At 42.8% G+C, this 22,649-nt stretch overlaps 1 protein-coding gene across 20 annotated transcripts in view; it reads right to left on the reverse strand.

Annotated features, from left to right (window-relative positions):
• The window catches only part of TCF4 (transcription factor 4), a 377,287-nt gene that overhangs the window by 171,381 nt on the left and 183,257 nt on the right, over positions 1-22,649 (reverse strand). For 18 of the 20 annotated variants that reach the window (XM_043443717.1, XM_043443728.1, XM_043443727.1 and 15 more), the window contains one exon: positions 18,083-18,147. In XM_043443717.1, coding sequence (XP_043299652.1) covers positions 18,083-18,147 — 65 coding nt within the window. Of the gene's footprint in view, positions 1-16,173; positions 16,574-18,082; positions 18,148-22,649 lie in introns of those variants that run through there. The other 2 variants (XM_043443730.1, XM_043443729.1) reach the window with 1 other exon arrangement.

Genomic DNA, 22,649 nt, shown 5'->3' on the forward strand with positions numbered 1-22,649 from the left:
GGCCGGCCGACGAGCGGCACGGAGGTGACACGCGCTTGGCTCCTCAGCGCACCTGTAAAATCCTGGCCCTCCGGGAGCTGCTCACACCGGCCCGTGAAGTGACAGCATGTATCGCCTGCAACTGTCCTCTCTCGTCCCTCCGTATGTGGGTGCCTCTCGCTCACCCACTTGGGTGTGGTGAGTATGGCTGGAAAGGCTCTGGTCAATACGACATGGGTAGAAACACAAATCAGGCCAAACAAAAGTGGGGAACAAGAACAGGAAAAGGGAGCCCTGCAGCAGAATGACCCAAAACAAAGCAGAGAGACCGACTTACCTATTCAGAGCTGGCTCATACCGACATGGATACAGAGACGCCATCTCAGGCAACCAGGCAAGACACAAAACAGCCGCGTGGCCTCTTCCCCCGGCTCCACCTTGCCGTTAGCCCCTCCAGCCACCAGGGGGCAATTCGGGGCTAGATCCTGGGAGAGGAGGCTCCAGTTCTGAGCTTTTACAAACATTAGAAGTGGGAGTAGGGGTGGAGTGCCTGGGGAAAGCAGCGCTGAAAGGACAGACTCAGGGGACCCAGCAAGCGGAAAAGGGAGCTCCTCAAAGCTTCCACTGATTTTCTTAACGAGCGAACTCCTAAGCTCAAAGATGGCTTTCCCTGGTGGTTCAGCGGTAAAGAATACTCCTGGCCAGTGCAGGAGATGTGGGTTTGACCCCTGAGTCGAGAAGATTCCCCTGGAGAAGGAAATGGTAACCCACTCCAGGATTCTTGCCTGGGAAATCTCATGGGACAGAGGGGCCTGGCGGGCTACAGTCTATGAGGCCATAAAAGAGTCGGACATGACTGAGCCACTAAACAACAAGATAGTCCCTCTAAACTCATAAATAAATGCTAAATTCATGAAGGAGCTACCTGATGCACCTGGCAGATACTTTAAACCATCAATAGGAAACAATACCTCTCACAGTCTCCCTCTCTCTTTCCATCTCTCTCCATCTTTCTTTCCCGCTCCCCCACCTCTTTTACTTCTCTTTGGTTTCTAAAAGAACAGCTGGTTGGAAGCAGCGAATCAGGAAGAAAAACAAGGGGAGACAACCAAAGCGGATACAGCGTCAAATCTGTGGCTGTCCACGTGCAGTACCGAAGTTGAAACAGCAGAAGTCTGTCTTAGAGAAAGACGGGTTTAACAAAACACAAACTCACTAGAGTGGCCGCTCAGGCAGCAGAGATCTTCCACAGTCACTCTCTGCCCTGACCACTTTCATTCTGACTCTTTTTCAGCTCCCCCAACCAAGAGACCAATCCACCTGCTGGGCCGAAAATACAACCCCAAAGGTTTTTATAAGATCATTTTTAGGAGATTACTGAAGAGTGAAAAGGAGAAGTGGGAAGAGGAGATACTGGGGACACGTGTCCTTCGTCTTTTGAGAATCAGAGAAAAAGTCCGAGCTCAAGGCTTTCCCAGGTCTGCTCCAGCTCTGAGAGCTTGGGAGGGTCCCTACAGTTGTCAGAGCCTGGACAGGATGACAACCATCACTCCGTCACCGCAGGGCGGCTCCACTGCGGAATATCCACATGGCCACTGCCTCATCCCTGGAAGACAAAGCAGTCTTTCTTTGAGAGAGATGTGAGAAGCTATTCAACCTCCATCTGCAATCGTGACCAACAAGCAGGAACAGAGCCAGGACAGAGTCTGAGACTGGCCACCGTCTCTCCCACACCAACACCTACGGTTTATCAGCCAAACCAGCGGGCCCTGCCTTCCGCCAGCTGCCAGGTAGCTGAAGAAGCATACTGGGTTCCCCCACCTAGGGGCTCCCCAGGGCAGGGCTGAAGGACCATGTCACCAGGATGTCAGCCAGTCACAGAGTTCCAGGGGCATGGGACACTCCGGCTCCTTCCACTGCCCATGCTCTTTGGAAGCTGTCTTATCATCCACATAGACCCAACTCGAGGACACCAAAATGCACCAACATCCCACAGGCTTAAACACTCAGATCACTTATAAAGTCTTCACCGCTGTTCCAGCTAATACCAATATGGGCACCTTCTGATAGACAGCCTTTCCCTCTCATAAATATGCATAAATAGTCACCAAGCAGAACCACTACAGTGCCTGGGTCAAATGTCAATTTGTGATATATAATATTGTAGTTTTGCCCAACTTTCATCAGCACCATTTCTAATACTGAATTCAGCCTTGTATCTTTAGTTAAGAAAGTGATGATAAAGGAATGAAAAAGGAATTCCTTTTACTATGAAACAGGAATCCAATGCAGGAGTATGTCGGGAAAAAGAAAAAGTATTTGCATATATATGAAAGCCAAGGCGGTCATTCCAGGCAAATCCCACTCCTCCTGGTGCCCATCAGAGCAGTGATGGGCGTGGCCTCTGGGACCACGCCACGCCCCGTCTCTTTCACCAGCTAGAGCTCTTTCGCCAGTTGAAATACTGGGAGGGTCTGGCCCCCTGTCGTGCAGTCTCCACTGTCCCCTGGGGAGATGGGGACTGGTGGGGGTGCCCGAACAGCAAAATTAGCCACCTCCCAGAGGAACACAGGCTTGCCACCTTAGACATCTCCTCCTGGAGCCTCTGATACCCAGGCACCATTTTTACGCTACAGCAGAAGAGGGAAGAAGGCAGTCATTTCCCCAAAAGGAAGTTATTGTTAAGGACGAGCCCAGGCTCTAGAGGTATTAGGACGGCAAGGAGGTTGGACAGCCTCACTGTCCCTCTCAAGCGCCAACTCCAGTTCAGGCTTTCCTGGAATCCTGCCTGTGCTGCTCTGAGACTTTTAATCTCTAAGTTCATTCTGCATCTTCTTTCTCTCGAGAGAACACGGTGTGTGCGTAAGCTCTTGCTTACGGCAGATGGACCTTCCAGGAATCACATCCATTGAAAATAAGAGCAGTGACTGTCCCGCTCGGCCGGGCTCCCGGTTTGGTTCTGATCAGAACAACGGCCGTCTTATCAGCCCCCTGGGTTGCTGAAGATAGGAAGGCCTCTCTACCGTTCCATTAGGGCTGCCTGACGCCCTATCTTACACACTGGCTTCTTAGTTATTGCAGAGCTTTTACATATTTAGGGAGATTTTCCATCAAAACATGCTGGAATGGCTAGAGGCTCAGACACATGAATGATATCTGCCCACATGTGCTTTTTATCCAAGTTCACAGCTCCTGGTCACTGAGGGTAAACAGTGTTATCAGTGATTATTACGGATTTAGTCAAGTATATTTCGTTCCTGTCATTTACAAGCACTTGTGTTGGCTGGTATTTACAATGTCGGGACTCCGTCACTTTGGCAACCTTCTGAGACAACATTTTTCCAATGTTACAGTGACATTTCAAAAACTCAGTATTTACAAGCAAATGACACCCTCTGGCTCCGTAACGATGCGATTCAGTGGTAGCTGAACAAAGGGACACTCCTCTAGAAATTTCTTCAGGATGTATTTCCGGCTACGACTGGCTATTACATCATGGTCCAGGGCAGCCCTGTGGCCTTTGGAAGAAAGAGGCTACAAAGACATCAAGTATTAAGAAAATGTCAGTGTCCCATACTACTGGAATGTTAACTGCTGTGTGGAGGTTCACGTGAATGGGGGCTGCTATATGAAGCTGACAAGTCTCTTAACATCTCTGAGCTTTAGTTTCTCATGTCCTACTAAGCGGCATTGGGCAATCAGGTGACATATGGTTATTTTAACATTCCATCTTTCTGCATTTCAAAATTATACACAGAGATAAAACTCATATCATCATTTTTTTTTCATATCCTGTGTTGAGTTTATGAGGAAAAGAATCCCATGCAGGAAACAGAGAAGCCAATCATGATCGCTCAACTCAATCCCATCTTCCCTGTTCCAATGCCCCCACCTCCGCCCGCATCAAGCAAGAGGGACCAGGAAGAGTGAAGGAGGAGGAAACCTGACCGACAAAAACACAGCTGGTATTACATTCACCCCTGAGCTTCAGGGCCTTCCCAGTCTCAGACAGACCACGGTTCTCTCCAACACGACCACGGTCCTCTCGGCAGTGGAACAGAGGAACGACTGCTGACAGGTGACAGACGATGCAGGAAATACGCACCACATGGTGTATGCAACCTGTAGTCCTCATGGGAGACATTCAAAATATTCTTTCTGGACCCTCTAAAGACAATAATCTTGACCATATAGATTGCAGGCTCCATCATACCATCTTTAGAAATACAGTCTTGGGATTTCCCTGGCAGTCCAGTGGATAGGACTCCACGTTGCCAATGCAGCGGTCACAGGTTCAATCCCCGGTCAGGAAACTGCCTTGATTGTGACTGCTGTGGTTAGTCGCTCAGTCGTGTCCGACTCTTTGTGACCCCACAGACTGCAGCCCGCCAGGCTCCTCTGTCCCTGGGATTCTCCAGGCAAGAATACTGGAGTGGGTTACCATGCCCTCCTCCAGGGGCTCTTCCCAACCCAGGGATCGAACTCAGGTCTCCCGCATTGCAGGCGGATTCTTTACTGACTGAACCACAGGAACTAATATCCCATATGTTGTACAGCACGGCCAAAAGATTTTTTTTTTTAATGCAGTCTTCCCTACTAATCAAGGTCCCCGTGCAGTAAGTTAAACAATATGTAAGTTCACAGTGAGAAGAGAGCCAGGACCAGCTATGAGGAGACTGTGGCCCAATGGCTATCACAAAAAGCTTCGACAACTGGGTGAAGAAGCAGTAGGGAAAATGACAAGTCTGGAGCCAAAGGACTGTGTCCCCTAAGCCCCCTTCTGCCACTTACTGTTCATAGTGGCAAAAAGGCTGTGAGTCTCCCGTTCATTATCAATAAAATGGGGATTAAAAACAGATCTGCCCTCACTGGTGTCACCAAGTTATCTAACTCGTCACTGCGGTTGGTTCACTTATCCACTGACGCATCCATCCACTGACCCCAGAGCACTCACTCAGTGTCCCCTCTTAGGCACTGGGGAGGGACGACAGGCCCGGTCCTCGGTCCTCTCCGGCTGCAGACAGCGTGACAACTCTGGCCTGGCAGAGCGCGGCGCGTCAGAGGCTACCTGGGCACGGACAGAGCCACCTCGTTCTGGCCTGAGTCTAACACGAGGGCCCCTGGAGGGAAGAGTGTGTGACCTGGGCTAACCCTTGGACAGAGAGCAAGAGTCACCCCGTGCAGGCACAGAAGGAGAGGGGGAGGAGGGGTGAGATGAAGATGCCCCAGGCCAACGGAAAGGTCCTTGTGAAGACAGGGAGAACCATCGACGAGCCCTCAAGGGAACCCGGAGCGGCTCAGTGTGGCTGGAACACAAGGTATCAGTGGTGAGTGGGAAAGACAAAGCTGAAGGCCAAGGCAGGGGCCAGGCTCTCTAGAGCCCATGCATCATCCTAAGGCTGCTCCCTGAAGAATGGAGGGAGGCTGGGCCGTGTAACCGCCTCGGGGAGCTTTGGAGACAATGGCTCCAGCAGTCTTGTGAGGAGGAGGAGGTGGGGATGGAAGGAAATGGAGGGGTGGGCATAGCAACAGCGGTGACTGGGATGCAGGGGTCGGTATACAGGAAGCAGAATCGATCAAATCTGAGAACTGAGGGTTTATGGAGATGAAGGAGGCAGTCTAGGAGGGTGACTGGGGAGCAGTCACAGTCGCCAAGCCAACAGACACAGATGGAAAGACTAATCCTGAGAGGAAGTTCAACCAATAAAATTCACGGTCAAAAGTACAATACCTGAGGTGAATTATCTCATCAGTAATTGCCAAATTTTACTCTAGCCCCTCGAAAAATATATCTCAACAGATGTGAGAATATCAATGTGAAAACGTTGTGTTAGAGACTCACGTTAGGTGACTACACTGTTCTTAGCTCAAACCCTCTGCCAAGCACAGCGATAACAGGATCTTGGGGGGCGGAGTTATGGCGCTATCATATAACAAACATTATTAAACCCCCAAGTGAAGGTGTGGTGGAGCATACTGTTGTTGGGTGTTCTGGTGTGCCTCACTTGCTGGCTGAGGTTGTCCAGAGTTGACCTAGGATGTCTGTGTTCTATTTCTAGAACTGTATGGACAAATAATCTAGAGCACTGATAAAATTATTTGCAACCAGGTAACTAAGGGAGACATTTTGGATGAAATTCCACAGGAGCCTCCAAGCCTGGCATCTGTGAGTAGCTCCTAAGTCACACTATGAAACATGAGGGGGTAGTATAGCTACCTAGGATATAATGAAATATAAATATGCTTTGTAATCAAGTATGAAATGGTTTCCCTAGTGGCTAGAACAGTAAAGAATCTGCCTGCAATGCAGGAGTCCTAGGTTCCATCCCTGGGTTGGGAAGATCCCCTGGAGAAGGAAATGGGAACCCATTCCAGTATTCTTGCCTGTAAAATCCCTTGGACAGAGGAGCCTGGTGGGTTCATGGGGGTCACAAAGAGTCGGATACAACTGAATGACTAACTATAACTATGAAATGGAAACAGTGTGAAGTTCGAGAATGGTAAGACTGTGTTTTCTGAATGATAAGGATGTGTTTTCTGCAAAAGAGAACTGAAAGGAAGTTCTCCTAGAAATAAATCAAAGGGTAACCCCTTCCCTCACAAACAAAATGCCACCGTTAAAATATTCATTTCATTGACAAAATGGCACCCAAGGTTTGCACTCTGAAAACACATTCAAGCAAATCTTACTTGGTAGTAAAGTGGGAGTCAGGCTGAAGAGAAATTGGTCTGTATTAGTGTCTCCTGTTGAGCTGGGACAGTTAAATGGCAGAGATGCAGACCGACTCCTTGAGGGACGATGTCACAGGAGTAGCAGCTGTTGACATTCCTCTTTGCCACATGTCACGGTCCATAGCAAATCTCTTACCCTGCTAATGTCGTGTTGTACCAGCCACTCTCCACATGACAGTTCTGAATTGCAGGGCTCAGAGTGACAGACAGACTTCACAGCTCAAAGGTACTGGTAATGGATCTTTCCACAGGAGTGAAATGCATCCAAGGAAGAAAGCTCACTTGATGGGGACTTCAAAGAAGTGGTATAGCCTGAGTTAAGTTGTATTCTACAACTCACGTGTGAGCTTTGTGCAAAAAATTTGCTTAGAATTTTATAATGAATTTTCTACTGAAAAAACTTAAAAGTTGAAATACTTGTCAGATCTTGAATTCTGATTCTCTCGGGGTGTTAGATCTTAACTCTGAGCAATAAGTCTAGGACGCGACTTGTCCACTCTAGGACACAGGCTTGTACCGCTACTAGTCTTTGAATGTGAAACATAAGAGGGGCAGAAAATATTCTGGTTGATCACAGACAGAGCAACATCTCATAGATCCAGGCAGCCCCAAGTGAAACCAAATGACCGTAGGTCTTAACCAATATTCTCATCAAAAAAAGAAAATTAATCACTGAAACATGCAACTATTTTTAAACCAAACTGGTGATCAGGAACGCAACCCGATTTCCTATCTTCTCTATGGCAACTGTCACTGACATTTATTTACGACTTCCTCCTGTAAAAACATCCACCTTTCAACTCTCACCAGAGAATATCTTCTAAGTCTACACTCACTTTGGGTCAGGGGCCCATCTCTTATTCCCTCTGTCCATTTCACATACAGTCCTTTTGAAGAACACAAAATATTCTTTCTATGACATTATGTCAAGTCACCTTCATATTCTCTCAAAAAGGTATATAATTTTCTTTCTATTTATATAGCTGGCATCTTATCTTCAGACTTTTCCATTATAATATGAAACAAATTACAAACACTTCTTTTTAGCCAATCTTATATGGCTGTAAGAGTGGCAAAATTAACTCATAATGAATAACTATTCATATTCACTATTATATAACCATACAATATATACTGACACCCTACATACCCTAAGTGAGAAGAAAGTTATGCTTAGCTGATTTCAGTGAATATTTTACTAATACTTCTGTTTGAATAAAAATTATTTTACAGGCATCACTACTGATGCAATCTTCAACAAAATATTAATGCTAAGGTAAGGGATTTAATCCAATAGGAATCCACCTATATAAGCTTTGTATCACTTACTAACTCATTCCCTCTTCATATTATGTCCTATTCTATTAGGATAATCAAATGGATCTCAGAGAGGCTTATAAAACTCTCTATGAAAGCATAAGATGAGTTAAGAATTTTATCCTGATTTTATAACCTTTATTTCTATTTGATAATCACTTCAGAATTAGAGGTATATTTTAGGGTCCTTTCCTTTCGACTTTATTTATCCTGTGTTGGTGGTAGCCAGGCTTGATGTTTCCTTCCTGTAGTTTTTATATGTGTACATACACATGCGTGCGTGCGCGCGCGCGCGTGTGTGTGTGTGTGTGTGTGTGTGTGTGTAAAGATGAGGGGAGAAGGAAAACAAAACTAAGAAAAAATGAAAGTGACTTATCATCAGAGTATGAGAAAAGTTAGCTACTTAGTGAAATAAAAATAACATATTTAGTGATTTGTAATATAAGAATAAAATGAACTCACGGGATCTCAAGAGGTCTGCAATATGATCTTTGCAAAACATATCTTGCCAATTAAATTGAGGTAGGAGTTATTTAATTTTTTTACAGGTATAGTTTTCAATAAAACTACATATGCCTATAATACTGCAATGGCAGATGTGTCTCGATTATTAGAGGTGGGCTCAAGGGAATATATACAATGGATCTTGAAATCTGTAAGCAGCTGTTTTGGGGGGGCAGTGGAATGATGGGGGAGGGCACTGTACCACACACATGTTCCTTAAGTGCGGCAATGTTTTGTTATTTTACTGCAGGTGTATTACAGAGATGAAATTTAATAACTTACTGTATACAATACCAATAAAACTGAAAAGATTCAGTGCCCTGCTGTTCATTACCGTGGTACAAATGAACTCGGATTATTTTGTGCGCATGCATGGGGAAAACCCCAACCCACAGAGACCCCCACATCTAGAGCTCTGGAGGATGGTCACTGCTTGAAAAATCTTAGGGATGTTCTTTCTTAATTGCTTTCATTTCATTGAATTGTCATCCCAAATTCATGTAAATGTGACTTTGAGGTGGGTTAAAAATAAGACATAGTTGGTATTTTTTTAAAGCATCATAGAAAGCCGTATTACCAAAGAGGTCTTTTGAAAAGACAGGTTAACGGAATCAAGGGTTATACAGATTTCCTTAAGTACCATAACAATATAAAAGTGATAATATATTCCAACCAACAAAATCTAGAGAAGGGCCAGTCTAAAGATGCTATCCCACCAGATTTTAACTTTACTGTGAAAAAAAATTTGTGTATTAGGAATGCTAAAGCAAATGCAACTACATACACATGCCAGTTTTCTTCTCGAAAGAAACTACCTCTGTTAGATAAAAAATAACACAGTTAACATTACAGATACTTGCTTTAGGAAGCTCAGTTGTGTTTATCTGTGAGTGAAAGCGTCTGTAAAGAAACTCACATAAACAAAGAGAAGGAAATGGTAACCCACCCCAGTATTCTTGCCTGCAAATTCCATAGACATCAGACTGGTTGGGCTACAGTCCATGGGGTCGCAGAGAGTCGGACACAACTTAGCAACTAAACAACGAACAAAGAGAACACACACACACAAGTTTTCAATTCTTTTCTTTAATTCCAAGCAAGTTACCACCAACGGGCACAGCAGCAGACTCATTACCTGTTTCTTTCGTAAATAATTACTTCTAAAAAGATTATAGGGTTTTGCTGGTAACTTGCAGTGTTCTCACTATTTTAACTTAGGGTTTTAGTTTTAAGAGTTTCTAGGAAAATCTCCTAGTGATGAAACCATTTCAAGAAATATCACACACAAAGGAATAAATGGTTCTGCCATTCCATATTGAAAAATTCCCCTGATGCTGAATTGTGAGTCTACTGTCTTTTTTATGGAAAGAAGCTAGAGGGCTACAGTGATTTCTATAGGATGGGCAGGTATATTTCAACAACAAATTTTACCAAATTACTTAAAAACAATTAAGTCAATGATTTAGTCATTAATTGATATCCTGTCTCTTTTTTATGTGTCAAAAGTTAGATAAATTGTAGTCCTAATTACTAGTGGTTATTTAAAAAACCCCAAATACTTTTCATGAGAAAAGAGAAGTTAATCTGGTGAAGTTTCATTTTGGATAGAAGGACTTCGTGTTTTTGGTGTCTTATAAACCACCTCAAAGCAGTTTCAATGGTTTTTATGCACTAGTTGTCCTGAACTGTCTATACAACTTGTGTATGTTTCTAACCCATATTTGTCATTTTATATATATCACAAGTGAGTTAAATGCCACAATCAAAAAAAAAAAATTACTAGGTCACATTTAAGAGTCTGAAAAAGGTATTGCTCCCAGATTTCACTCTATATAGTTCTTGTATTAGGGGAACAATAATTTGATCTACGCAGAATCCAAATTTGTGAAATAGCAAACCATATTCTGCCTGTGCCACACAGAAAGGAAGGCCCAAAGATAATCCATACATTTTTAAGAAAGTGTTCATGCTGTTGCTAAAATGTGAATTGGCATATTCTACCCCAGCCTTGTCAGAGGAAATCTTCACTGGTTTTAATGAAATTGCACATGCTAATTTTGAGGACATTACAGAATAGATTATCTACACAGTCACATGTGGTACATTTTTCCTTTTTTTTACAGGCTGGGCCGTGAGGAGCCCTGCCTTCCTTCCTGCCTTCCCCACCACGATGGCTCCAGTTCACCTGAGAAGACCCTCCATTCTAGGCGGTATATTAGATCCGGATTCTCCACTCTCTACCCAAAGTGGTTTTCCAATGGGCTCTCATACAGATGGATTACTGAGTCTAAAAACCTCACCATGAGCTCGGGCAGCAGGGAACCCAACTTAGAAAAGCATTAGCTTTAAAACCAGGCATTTCAGGGTCCAAAGCCTGGCTCTCACACTTAGCTGGGGGGACTCTTGGGTCTGCTTGCTTTACCTCTCTGAGCATCATTTTCTTAATTATTAATTATTAAATCACCCTGGGAACTTATACTGGCACCTAATATTAGTCCTGTCAGCTTCCTCTAGAATGAGCCCAAACTAACATTTAGAAAGTCACTCTCTTTGACTTTCATTCATCAGCCAAGTCTGGGTTGTGAATGGATGCAAGGGTTCACTACCTCAGTGATCCTTGACAGAGCAACTTAACTGGGCATCACAGTAACCCACCTGACTCAGTTGGTCAGCCACTGACGGTCAACCCGGTGAGATCTTTAAGGACAATTACTAAAATGTAGAGGAGCAATCTGAGAATTTTGGAGAAACATTGGTGCTTATAGCAAGATTAATAGCTGGGGGTACACAGATTGTCACTAGGTTCCAAATTATAGCAAAAGTATACTAGAGTTTATGTGTAAGGAAACACAGCCTATAATTATGTCTTCCCTCCTGCAATTAAAGCATTTCTGACCATTAGCTTGAATCAAAACCTATTTTTCTTATCAAAATATCTTAAGAAATTTGAAGGATGCTTTGATACTGCCGGTCTCCTCCAGCTAAGGAACCATATTTAATACAAGGATTATTAACATTATATTTGTATATGTATGAACACTGAAGCTGACAGCACTGAAATGAACAATGAAAGAAATCTCTTTCACTGTCAGCTATCAGCATAGAAGGAATGATGGAGCTTTTTTTTTTTTTAAATCACTAGTTCAAAACCCTCTGATTCAGGCAAATATCCTCAATACATACTAAAACCATCAGGTCAAAGGCTGTTAGGGAACACAGGCACAGGGATCTATGCCCAGTGCTAAAAAATCAACGCAAAGATTGTTTGCTAAATTACAGAGGGGGAAAGGTTTCTTTACAATGGATAGATCTGGGTCTCTAATTCTACCAAGTTGGTAATGTAGTGTCACCAACAGCAACACATCTTGACATTACATTTCTCCAGATAAAACACAGTATAAAGCACATAATCGACGAGATATTCCAGGTCAAAATGTTTAACTTCCATCTGAACCAGCCTTTCAGCCTAATTTTCAATTTGTAAGCAAGACGAGTGGTAGAGTAACAAACAGCACCACAAAGAAATAACCCAACAGTTCAAGAAGGGGACGTATTTTTCAAGTCCACCAGCCTGCTCTCTTTAAGATAAACATCACTTTTTAAAAAAATTACAGGAACTGCTCTAGTTTAAAAGAAATTCTAAAGAGACACAAAAACAAAATATCATGCATAAACACAATGTTGGGGGCGGGTTGGAGGGGGAAAGAGATAATACAGATATTTTCATGGGGACAATCAAAGAAATTTCAATCAGGATTGGAAATTAGATTAGGAAACTCTGGTTAATATCTTTAGAGGTGATAACACTATTTGAGTGTTCTTAATTTTCAGACACACATGATGAAAAATCTAAGGGTGAAATCTTATGAGACCTGCCACTTAAAAACGGTGCCCTGAAAAATACATGCATACATACATACGTGCAGAAAGCAAACCAAACATACTAACAACTGCTCGAGTGGCACTTCATTGAGAATTTGAAAATTTATACTACGCAGGATTAAAGAAAATTTTGTAAATTCAGTGAATGGTGTTTTAGTCTTCCCCTTAATATCCATAAAGCTGCTGGTGGGGATTGAAAGTAGGGTATACAAGAGCTTCCCTTTGTTCTTCTTCTTTGTACCTACCACTTCACTTGAAGGCCAACAAATATTTGTTAACCATTGCAATGGAAAAATGGCTCCATTCTCCCCTCTGGTGCACGCTGGACGGCTGTCGGGAGAGGGGTATGCCCACAGCAACGCCCCCCGAAAGAGGAAACGCAGCCCGAGAAACAGGGGTAGGCACAGAGTGGCAGGGCATCACCCTGCGGATCTGGAGCCTGAGACGTCTGACACCCTGGGGATTTCAAATATTCTATCCCACCGTCCACACTGGCACGTTCAAAAAGGATGGGCCTGGAATCTGACCTTTGGTTCCAACAACACCGCCACCGGAAACCCAGAACATCTCCAATTCCCTCCCTGGGGAACCTTCAGACCTAGAACGATGAGGCCACCCGGCTAGGACCCAGTCCAAGAAAATGAGTGACAAGTGACTCTGCAGGATCTGACCCTCTGTGTCGTTCCAGGGTCTGCACAGCACGGTCGAAGGAAGGGCTCCCAGAAGAGCCCCGTACCTTCTTTGAGAGGGTGTGATTCTCTGGTTTTCCGAAGCAGGAAAACGCTGCTCACTATATGGTTCTCACACAGCACTCTTCAGACTTCACCCTGTCAAAATGATCCCAAAAGTGATGCCGGGAAATAAGCCTCAGGCCATCACAATCCCCACCCTGCCAGATACAGAGTTCACACTGGGCCGGATGGAGCCAACCTGGCCCCTAACTTCAGGAGTTTACAGAATCTGGTGGAAACCACCATTCCACAAACATCAGTAATGGCACATTCGAAAAGCACCATGAAGGCAAAGCTGAGCACCAAGACAGTACATGGATGGAAGAGGTTCCTAGGAAGGGTGCAGAGAACCAGGTACAGATGAGGGCAGGCTATAACCAAACATTTAACCATAATGTAAAGTTAAAAACCAAGATGAATTTCTGCTTGCACAGGACCTAAACGCCATTTTCATAAGAAGAGATAAAGGATCTCATGTCTTTTCTGTGTATATCCTTTCCATTTTTACTGTGATTCTTTCTGTATCAAAAATAAAAAGAATTGAAAGGAGAAAATCCATTCTTAAATGGGTAAAATATATGTTTAATTTCAGTGAATCTAAAACGACTCTTTATGAGCAAGCTAAATCACATACAGAGAAGACCCATGTCTTCTATAGCTGCAAAGTTTCTGGAACTTAACAAAAGGGTGTGAGATTAGGCCTAATTCCTAAATCCCATCGGTTTTAAGAACTAAACATCAGATAACTTTATCGGCATACTGCTATTTGGTTACCTGCTGAGAAAGAAAAAGAATGTGGATAAGGTTAGAGCCTTGGACTTCACTAGAGAAAACAAGATACAGGCTCGCATATTCAGTTGTGGGATTTTGTATGAAGATTTCAAGGCATCTTACTGATGTTCAGAATACCCCTCATTTTCACTGCCTTTTAAATAAAGTACATATGCAATATAATCCCAAGTCTTGAATAATCAAATTAAGGCAACAAATCTAAAAGCTTTGTTAGGGTCAGCAGCTACACTAGATTTTGAACACAAATCTTTTAAACACAGTAGATTCCTACAGAACATTCTAGGAAATCATCAGAGTTAGCTGCACATTAGAATCACCTGGGGAGTTGTCAGAAACGCAAAGGCCCAGCTCAGAAGATGCGAGTTTAATTGGTCTCAGATAGGGCCCAGCTTTCCTTATATTACACACACACACACACACACACACACACACACACACAATCTTGCCCAGAAGATATTAATAATAAAACCATCGCTTTAGACTTGGGCTATCTCCTAGAAAGACAAGACAAACGCTTCCTGATAATCAATGCTTCACTTCCATTTAAGGGGATAACCTCTGCCTTAGTAGCAAGTATTTGTGTTGACATCACCACCTCATTAAAAAAAAGATCTCAGGAAGATTTAAAAAAAAAAAAAAAAGGTTTGCAATCACCAAACGTCCTATTCAAAGCAGCAAAACAGCCCGAAAGCAAATGACATTTTTCCTTTCGTCATGCACAGTGATGTCCATTAGGTGCTAGCTATAGGCGATCGTATGAAGATCAGACTATCCTGCAACAACTTTACTTCCTCTCATTTCGTTTCTGTCAGACTTTCCATTATAAATTACATTTTCTCTTTCAGTTAAAAAAAAAAGTAGTATGAGGTTGCAATTTGGCAAAAACATTTTAAGCCTGGGTATAATTTCCGTACCCCAATTTGATTGAAATTAGTTTTGCCATATTTAGTGAGAACTAAAAAAAGTCCATTTGGCCGCTTTGGTTTCTATGGGTTTATGTTCTGTACAATTTCAAAAGGCTGAAAAAGTTACTGGCTTCATTTCTGATCGTTTTCAGTGAAAATGCATTCATGAATTCATATTATCCCACTACTATTTTTAATGAAAACAATTTAATCGCTAATAAAGAACCTGCCAGGTTTTGTGTCTCGGCTAAAACACCCACTTTTTAAAAGTTCCATGTCTATCACTGTCAGTGGTACACCCTCAAGAGATACATAACGGATATATACATACACATATATATACATAAACATATATATATATTAACCTGATGCATTCTGAAACAACACACGTCTCAAAATAATAATGATTTATTTCTGCAAGACAGCATTTGGCTACCTGTTGCTTACCACTGCTATTTCTCTGCACAAAACAAAAGGCTACCAGAACTGAAGAAAGATGTTCATCTATATCAGGGGTTATTTCTCTAAGTCCACAGGATGACCAAACAAAAGGCTACTGGAACTGAATAAGTATGTTCATCTGTAACAGTGCTTATCCCAGTAAGTCCACAGGATGCAGGGTTATAATACGACAAAGCAGTTTGGGGAGCTCCTCGGGGTGTATCAGTTAAAGGATTTCCATCCAGCACCTCTCTAAGGTAGGAAGCAGGAGAGAACAACAAGCTCCCTCTCCACGAGTCACTCACCTTGCCACACAGTGGGGAATCGTTTCAGCTGTGATCTGCTATTTAGACTTGAAGCCCAAGACACGGAGAGTCTGCCTTTCTTTGGGGTTTGCATAGCTGGTGTTGGAGAACAGGAATTCAAAAAGCAATTCGGCTCAAGAGAAACTCATTTTCACCGGAAGACACACTAGGGTCTGTTCTATTCTCAAATTTCACCGAAAGCAGAAATTCATAAATATGCCCCCCTCTCCCTCTCCAACCCCGATTTCCTCAATTGGGGAATTTCCAAAATTGTGCTCTTTGCTTTCTCCTTAAGTGATCAACACCGTTTATGGCCACTGCTGAGCCCAAGCTGAGCAGAGAGAGTCGGTCCTTGCGAGACTCACAACCAGGAAGCAGAAATCAGAATAAAAGAAATCTCCACACTCCACGGATAGATTATGAAGACTTTTTTAAGAAAAGCGGATGCAGCCACGCTCCTATATACAACAGAATTCTCCTGGACACGAACGTCTCAGAAGGAGACATTCCCCAGGCCAGACATTCAGCCATCACACGCCAGTCTGTCCATCTCTGATCCACCCTCTGCCCCTTGCCACTTCTCACCTTGCGTTTGCCCAAAAAAACGAACTCCAGTCGCACCCGAGGGCAGCACTGCCCACAAACCGAGGGAGGGTCTGTGTCCCGGCACACACACTGACAGACTCACGCGGTCTGAGTGACGCTTTCACAAGTTAAGGGGCCTCGCGCTTACTCAGCAGAGGAAATCTTTGTGTCTGGGAGGAATCACGCCAATTCCTATTAGGAAGAAAGGATACAGGGGCGAGGAAGTCTATTCTCTCGTTGACCAGAAAAAGAGGCTGGGCGAAAACAGAGACCTCTGCCATGACCATCTGCGAAAAGGAAGGATGTTGTCAACTTTCTTCTCCCCAAAACTCAAACGACCTCTGCTTTGACCCTCAGAAACCAGATACACAGGAACAGGCTCTTCTGCGGGAATTGAGAGCTTTACACCAGAGACTCCGCTCCGAGGCTCTCTGCCCGAGCTATCTACCCCGGCACATTTGCACTCACATTCCAAAGATGTTTCCGTCGCGCTGGAATGGCTGTAAATTTCTTTCCTGCAGAATTCTTTCCAAACAAACTGCCGTCAACTGTACTCTGCCGTGTGCAGCAGGGAGATCTTAAACCAGCACCGTTCACCTCATCACAGCAAACCTCTCAGATGCCGAGGATGACTGAACGGGTGGCTGGGCCAAAGAAGTAAACTTTAAAAATGCAAATCTCTCCAGAAGGAAGGGGAAAAAAAAAAAAACCACACAGGACTCCACCAGAATTCCACCTTTCGGAACCTATGACGGATACCTAAAGGCCACCTCCTCAAGCAGGCTCTATTTAATGACTAAAACTGTCTGCTTACATTTTCCAGGATCCGTGAAACAGGTTGTTTTTAAAAAAAAAAAAAAGCAAAATGTAATTTTTTCTTCCCCCATCATTAAAGAAAACGGGAGGGTGAGAGAGTGAGAGGGTTCAGGAGAAGAAGCATTCCCCTCCCAACACAAAAAGAATGTACATTTCTGTTTGGGTGAATAATGTAACGCTAGAAAGCTTTGAATCTGAAAGAGAACCATTAAATTCTATCAAGAGTTTTCCAAAGTAAGAAAGCAATGCCCTTAGAAAAAGAAAGTTAAATCTTTCAAGGCAAAAAAGAAAAAGATATGAAACATGTGATTAGCACCGATACTGAAATTAAAAAGAAAGCATCTATAAAAACTCAATTGTCTTGAAACAAAGCTTACACTTTTGGCTATGGATAGTATTTTTAGAACTGGGCTTTCTCTGGAGAGTTGAAAGTATGCAAATGCACAAAGCCCAGAGACACACACACACACATGCTATACCTTTGTATGACACTGGCATTTTATTATTTAATTAAAGTACTCTTATTTTTCTAGCTCACGCATGCCTCCCTTGAGACGGCTTTGCTGTTAGCCTGCTGGCCTTGACTTTCAGCCAAAAACAATTCAGAAACAAAAAGGGACAACAAATCATATTTTCACAGACATTTTTATCCCTCAATACAACCCTGTTTTCACACAACATCCTACAGCCCCCATGAAAACTATAATTTAGGGCAGTAGCCACCCAAAGCCCAGGACCTGACACATGGCTGCACGAAGCATTTCCAGGGTAAGAAATTCTCAAGTTCTTAATTGCAAATAAACTCTTTTGATAGAACCACTTTCCCCGACATCGCTGGTTTGCAAACAGTGCCACTGGTACCGGCTGATGGATGAAAAAAAATAACAACAAGCCAGTGAACACGGCGCTGGTACGATGAGGTGTTTGTGACTGCCGCGCTCGGTGCTGTTTCATTACTTTGCAAAAGAGTCAGGCAGCCGAAGATTTTCGGTGCCTCAGTGCCCCAGCCTCAAATGCATCACCTAATTTACACAACACACTGATTCACCAAGGCTCATCCTCTCAACCCTTCTCCAAAGAGATTCTCACTTACCTGGTGGCAACCCTGTAAATTCGATTCTCTCCCATAAGATGGGTAGGAGCCCCTTTCTGTTTTACCTGCCAAGAGAAACAACAACAACAAAAAAGTGTAAATTGTGTTTTTCCTTAAAAAAAAAAATAAAAATCTCCTTCAGGTAACAGACATCCACTTCTCTTCCCCGATGTTTACATACGAAAAGTAGGCACTATTGGCAGTGTATGCAAGCAAGGCAGAGAATAACACTTCCCCACGCTGGCTATGATAAACTGGAAAAAAAATATCCTTCATTCCTATTCTTAGCCAAACTGCTCCACACTTCCAAAAACTGTCATTCCAATGGCCTCCACTTTCTCTAACAAACAAATTGTCATTCCTTATTTTCACTTTCTTTCTCGCTCACAAAATTTAAACAATTTCATTTTTATTTACACAGCAGGCACATATTATCTATGTAATGACCCCAGCCTAGTCATTCCCATTGATTACATTGACACTTAATGGTGAGGCCAAAGCTAATCAATCAGGACTCTCCAGATGGTGACTAAAGCAAAGAAACTATTCAAAATTCTGGGTCTCCCTTCCTCTCTCTCTCTCTTATTTAAACTCCCTTTCCCAGGAGTAAAGACCATCATGATCAAGATGATGATGGAATTTACATTTGGGAAAGAGGACTGTTGAAAAATCGCCCACTCTGAGCCCAACTTCAGATTCCACCAGTAGACCCAGCAGAACGAGGGATAACGGAACATCAGTGTCTTGTTCTGATTCTAACACTCCAATTTTTTATCTGTAGACTCCTCTACAGAGATGTACAGAGCCATATCTAAGGGTAAAAATCAAGGCAGCTCATTTGTTTCTTTTAAAAAGTATGTTGAGCCTTAATCATCAGGAGAACAATGAAAACACCTGACAAGAGATCCAACCAGTAGAACATACCTAGCGACACATAAAGAATTGTTACAGAGAACAGTCCACACTAGGACATTAAAAAGGGCTTGTCCCGCCCACAACACAAACCCCACCCCGTCCAAGACAGAAGGATGCGTTCTTCCCTTGAGACTAGAGCTTATGGTACATTGTCCTCTTTACCCAGGACCCTACTATTCTTTCAATGGAAAATTCAACACTAGTATTTTGAGAGGCTGGATGGATCCTTCAAAGTTCACAACACCCAAGTTCTTCCCCCTTGACTCAAGTTAACATAAACGTTATAAGCAGCAGTGTTCAACTGTAATCTCTGAGTTCAATGACAATGCTATGAGGGCATGCCTTCCTGACACCACACAAGGAATGTGCCTTTGAGAAATCTTAAAACCAGTCAAAAGCTCGCCCTGTATGTGAGTCACTATAGACATAAAACCGAAGATGATTTTTGAAGGAAGCCAAACCTGAGTCTTAACATCAACCCTCTTCCCCATCAGTATTAACTTTTCCACTGACTCCAATCAATCTCAAACTTGGGGACACACTCCCGCCACCCAGCTTCTGGCAAAGTATTCAGCGCAAAGCAGAAAATCAATGACCATATCAGTTTCAGTCCAATGAAACAGGACACCAACTCACAGATTCAGTCCTGGGAGGTCTAAGAGAATAACTTTCATTGTATGAGGATTTTACACTGAAGAAGAGATTCACTTGCCTGTTTTAGAAATACAAATGGTCATAAAGACCTATTTATTCTTCTGTGTCAGAAGGAAGCTACTTACAGTCTTTAACTTCTCTTTATACATATTACTAACAGAAAAAAAAAAAACACCTCGATCTTTATGAGTTATCAAATGATGTCTGTCCTTCCTTAAGCTCTCACATCTACAAAGCTTTAATACAACCAGGACATGATTCACTTTGACATAATAGCAACTAGAAAGACGAGTAGAGAGGCAGGCAGACATGCAAACAGAGAGACAGAAAGAGAGAGAGATAAGGTAGAATTTACTCTGACTTCCAAGGAAACTGAGTATCTAGTGTCCTGTTCTGGCGACTTCCAGATACTGGAAGGAAGAAAGGTGATCTATTTCTTTCTCTAAAAGGAGTTACTGAAGCTATCCCCTACAGAATTTCACCAACTGGCATTATTTCCCAACTTGACTCCCGCATATAGACCTGGAGAGATGAATTTTCCTACCAGGACTTGTCTCAATTCACATATATATATACATACATACACACACACACACACACACACACATACACACACATATATAAAGTTAGGTCCATTCCTTTCATTCTTTTAAAGGTAGAGAGGGGGTCCATGCAAGTAGTAAGGATGTGAGAGAGAAAGAGAATGTGAATAGATAAATAGGGGAGAGGAGAGAGAGGAAAAGAGGAAGATGAAGGGAGGGAGCGTGGACTGGAAAGCACAGGGGCGGGCAGAGAGCAGAGGCGGGGAAGAGCCGAGCAGGGACGCAGGCGGCAGAGTCCCCAGAGTGCTCTTGGCTGCACGGACCCAGCATTCTTTACTATCATATCAGATACAGACTGCTTAATCTTAATTTTGCTTGTTAAAAAATATTTATCCAGATACAAAAATAAACCCACTGCAAATTACAAGTTGTCAGGGTTAAAAATCTACTCCTGTTTGTGTGGGGGAGGACAAGAGACCAGCATAGACATGAATCATTCTCAGTAATTTGAGTGTTTCCATGACATCAGTGGGCACCGGTCCAGGACTCTGTCGAAGTCTGTGAGGTACCGAAGAGGCAGCGCAGCCAGCAGGAGGCTGGGAGGTGCACTTTTTTTCCCCTTTTTTTTTTTTTAGGATTATATTCCTTGTAAAGATTTCATCTGTGGCATCCACTTTTACCATCAAATAGATCGCTCCAGAGATCCTGAGTAAACGCATGTCATTCTGACAGTGTAAACCTTTAACTTTATTACATCTTTTTGTTCCCAAAATCAACTATAAATCTAACCTCAGAGCCCAAATCCCTGTCTGGGAGCAAAACAATCAGGGACATGGACTGTGGGTAAACCCAAGAACCTTCTCAAGCCTATCTTATCTACTCCACTAATTTCCTAATGACAAAAAGCAGCCATTTTACAATGGCACCTCACTTCCAAGGAGAAAAAAATATATACATCTTTTGTATAAACAGTCCACTAAAAATTAGCTATGATCTTGATGTCAGTCTTCTGCTTAAAATGCTCAGGAACATTTGTTTCAGATAATAAAATTCTCAAGAGCACTGATAACATGTTTAAGTAGAATCCTTAAGTAACTATCTGTGCTCGTGAACACAAAAGCTCCTAAATATGTGTGTTTACTCTATGCCAGGCATGGATTTTTGTCACTTATACCCACTGGCTGGCGCGGACAGCTTCTTTCCTCCATTCTTCGCCACCGACCTCCCCCCTCATCCCCACGATCACAACGGAGCTTTGAAAGAGCTCAAGATTCTATTTTTCCAATATTTAAAAGAGATAGCAGTGATGAACAAACCCGGCGCATTCACTGCGGAATTTTCGAGACAACCCTCCAGTACTAGAATGCGACAGCCGCTGCGGATATTTTTTGGCACCAAGACAATGGTGGCAGTGCCAAGCCCCATGGCTAAAAGTACTCAAAAGAGGCATAAGGGTAGCATTAATCGCTCAAGTCTTTTACTGCATGGAGTACTGTTGTCCATATTTTAAAAACTAAAAGTACCCGTTAGTAACATTTGTCGTCTGCCCACCAAGGGGGTGGGGGGGGGCTCTGAAATATACACCAGAAACAAATCTTGTCAAGCATTTGATTCATTTTTATACCTAAAAGGACCAAATGTTAAATTTTGCTGCTGGTGACGATTTGCCGTGCATGAAACGAATAATATGACCTAATAGGCTACACTGAAGGCTGAATGAAAGCTACAAGAGAGGATTTCATAAACGAAGTCGACATATTGGCTAAACAACTTTCTTCTGTAAAAATGATGTATACAAGGAACATGTAATACTATGTCACAATTTTTTAAATTAAGCAAGAAAAACGCTGTAAATGAGCAGACACAACATCCGTCAATCAATCCTTCTAAAGACAAAGGAGCTCAACTCACAGCCCCTTCTCTAGAACAAGTCGGCATCTACAGTGAGCAAACAATCCGGAAAGTCAACACGTGTTTTGTCCAAATTGAACCCATCAGCTGTTAAAAACCTATATTTAAATTTGATTATTAAAAATGACACCAATGGGCAATCAATAAAGGAGTCACTTGCTTTTATCTGGTGCCCTTGAAAAACTCAAAGCTAAGCAGAAAATATAAGCTGTTCCCACTTATTTTTAAAGACCAATCCATTTGCTGATTTATTCAACTGTTCTTTATCTTGCTGCCTCATGAAGGATAAAGGAAAAAAATTAATGCGGGAGGGAGGATGATGAACAAATATCTATATAATTCTAAATCTAGTACTTTTATATTCTTACATAATTTTCTGTTTGACGCCTAATTTTCCTTACAATCTACTCATGGTATCCCATTGTAAGCGAGTGCCATAGGAAATGACTCAGAATGAAAGTGTTACATGAAGGGAAAAAGTGGTCACATGAACTCATTAATTCACAAGGACACATCTAAGAAGGGTCCCCTTCGACAGATTACTA

The sequence above is a fragment of the Cervus canadensis genome, chromosome 23 (assembly GCF_019320065.1).
Source record: "Cervus canadensis isolate Bull #8, Minnesota chromosome 23, ASM1932006v1, whole genome shotgun sequence".
In the NCBI taxonomy this organism is placed as follows: domain Eukaryota; kingdom Metazoa; phylum Chordata; class Mammalia; order Artiodactyla; family Cervidae; genus Cervus; species Cervus canadensis.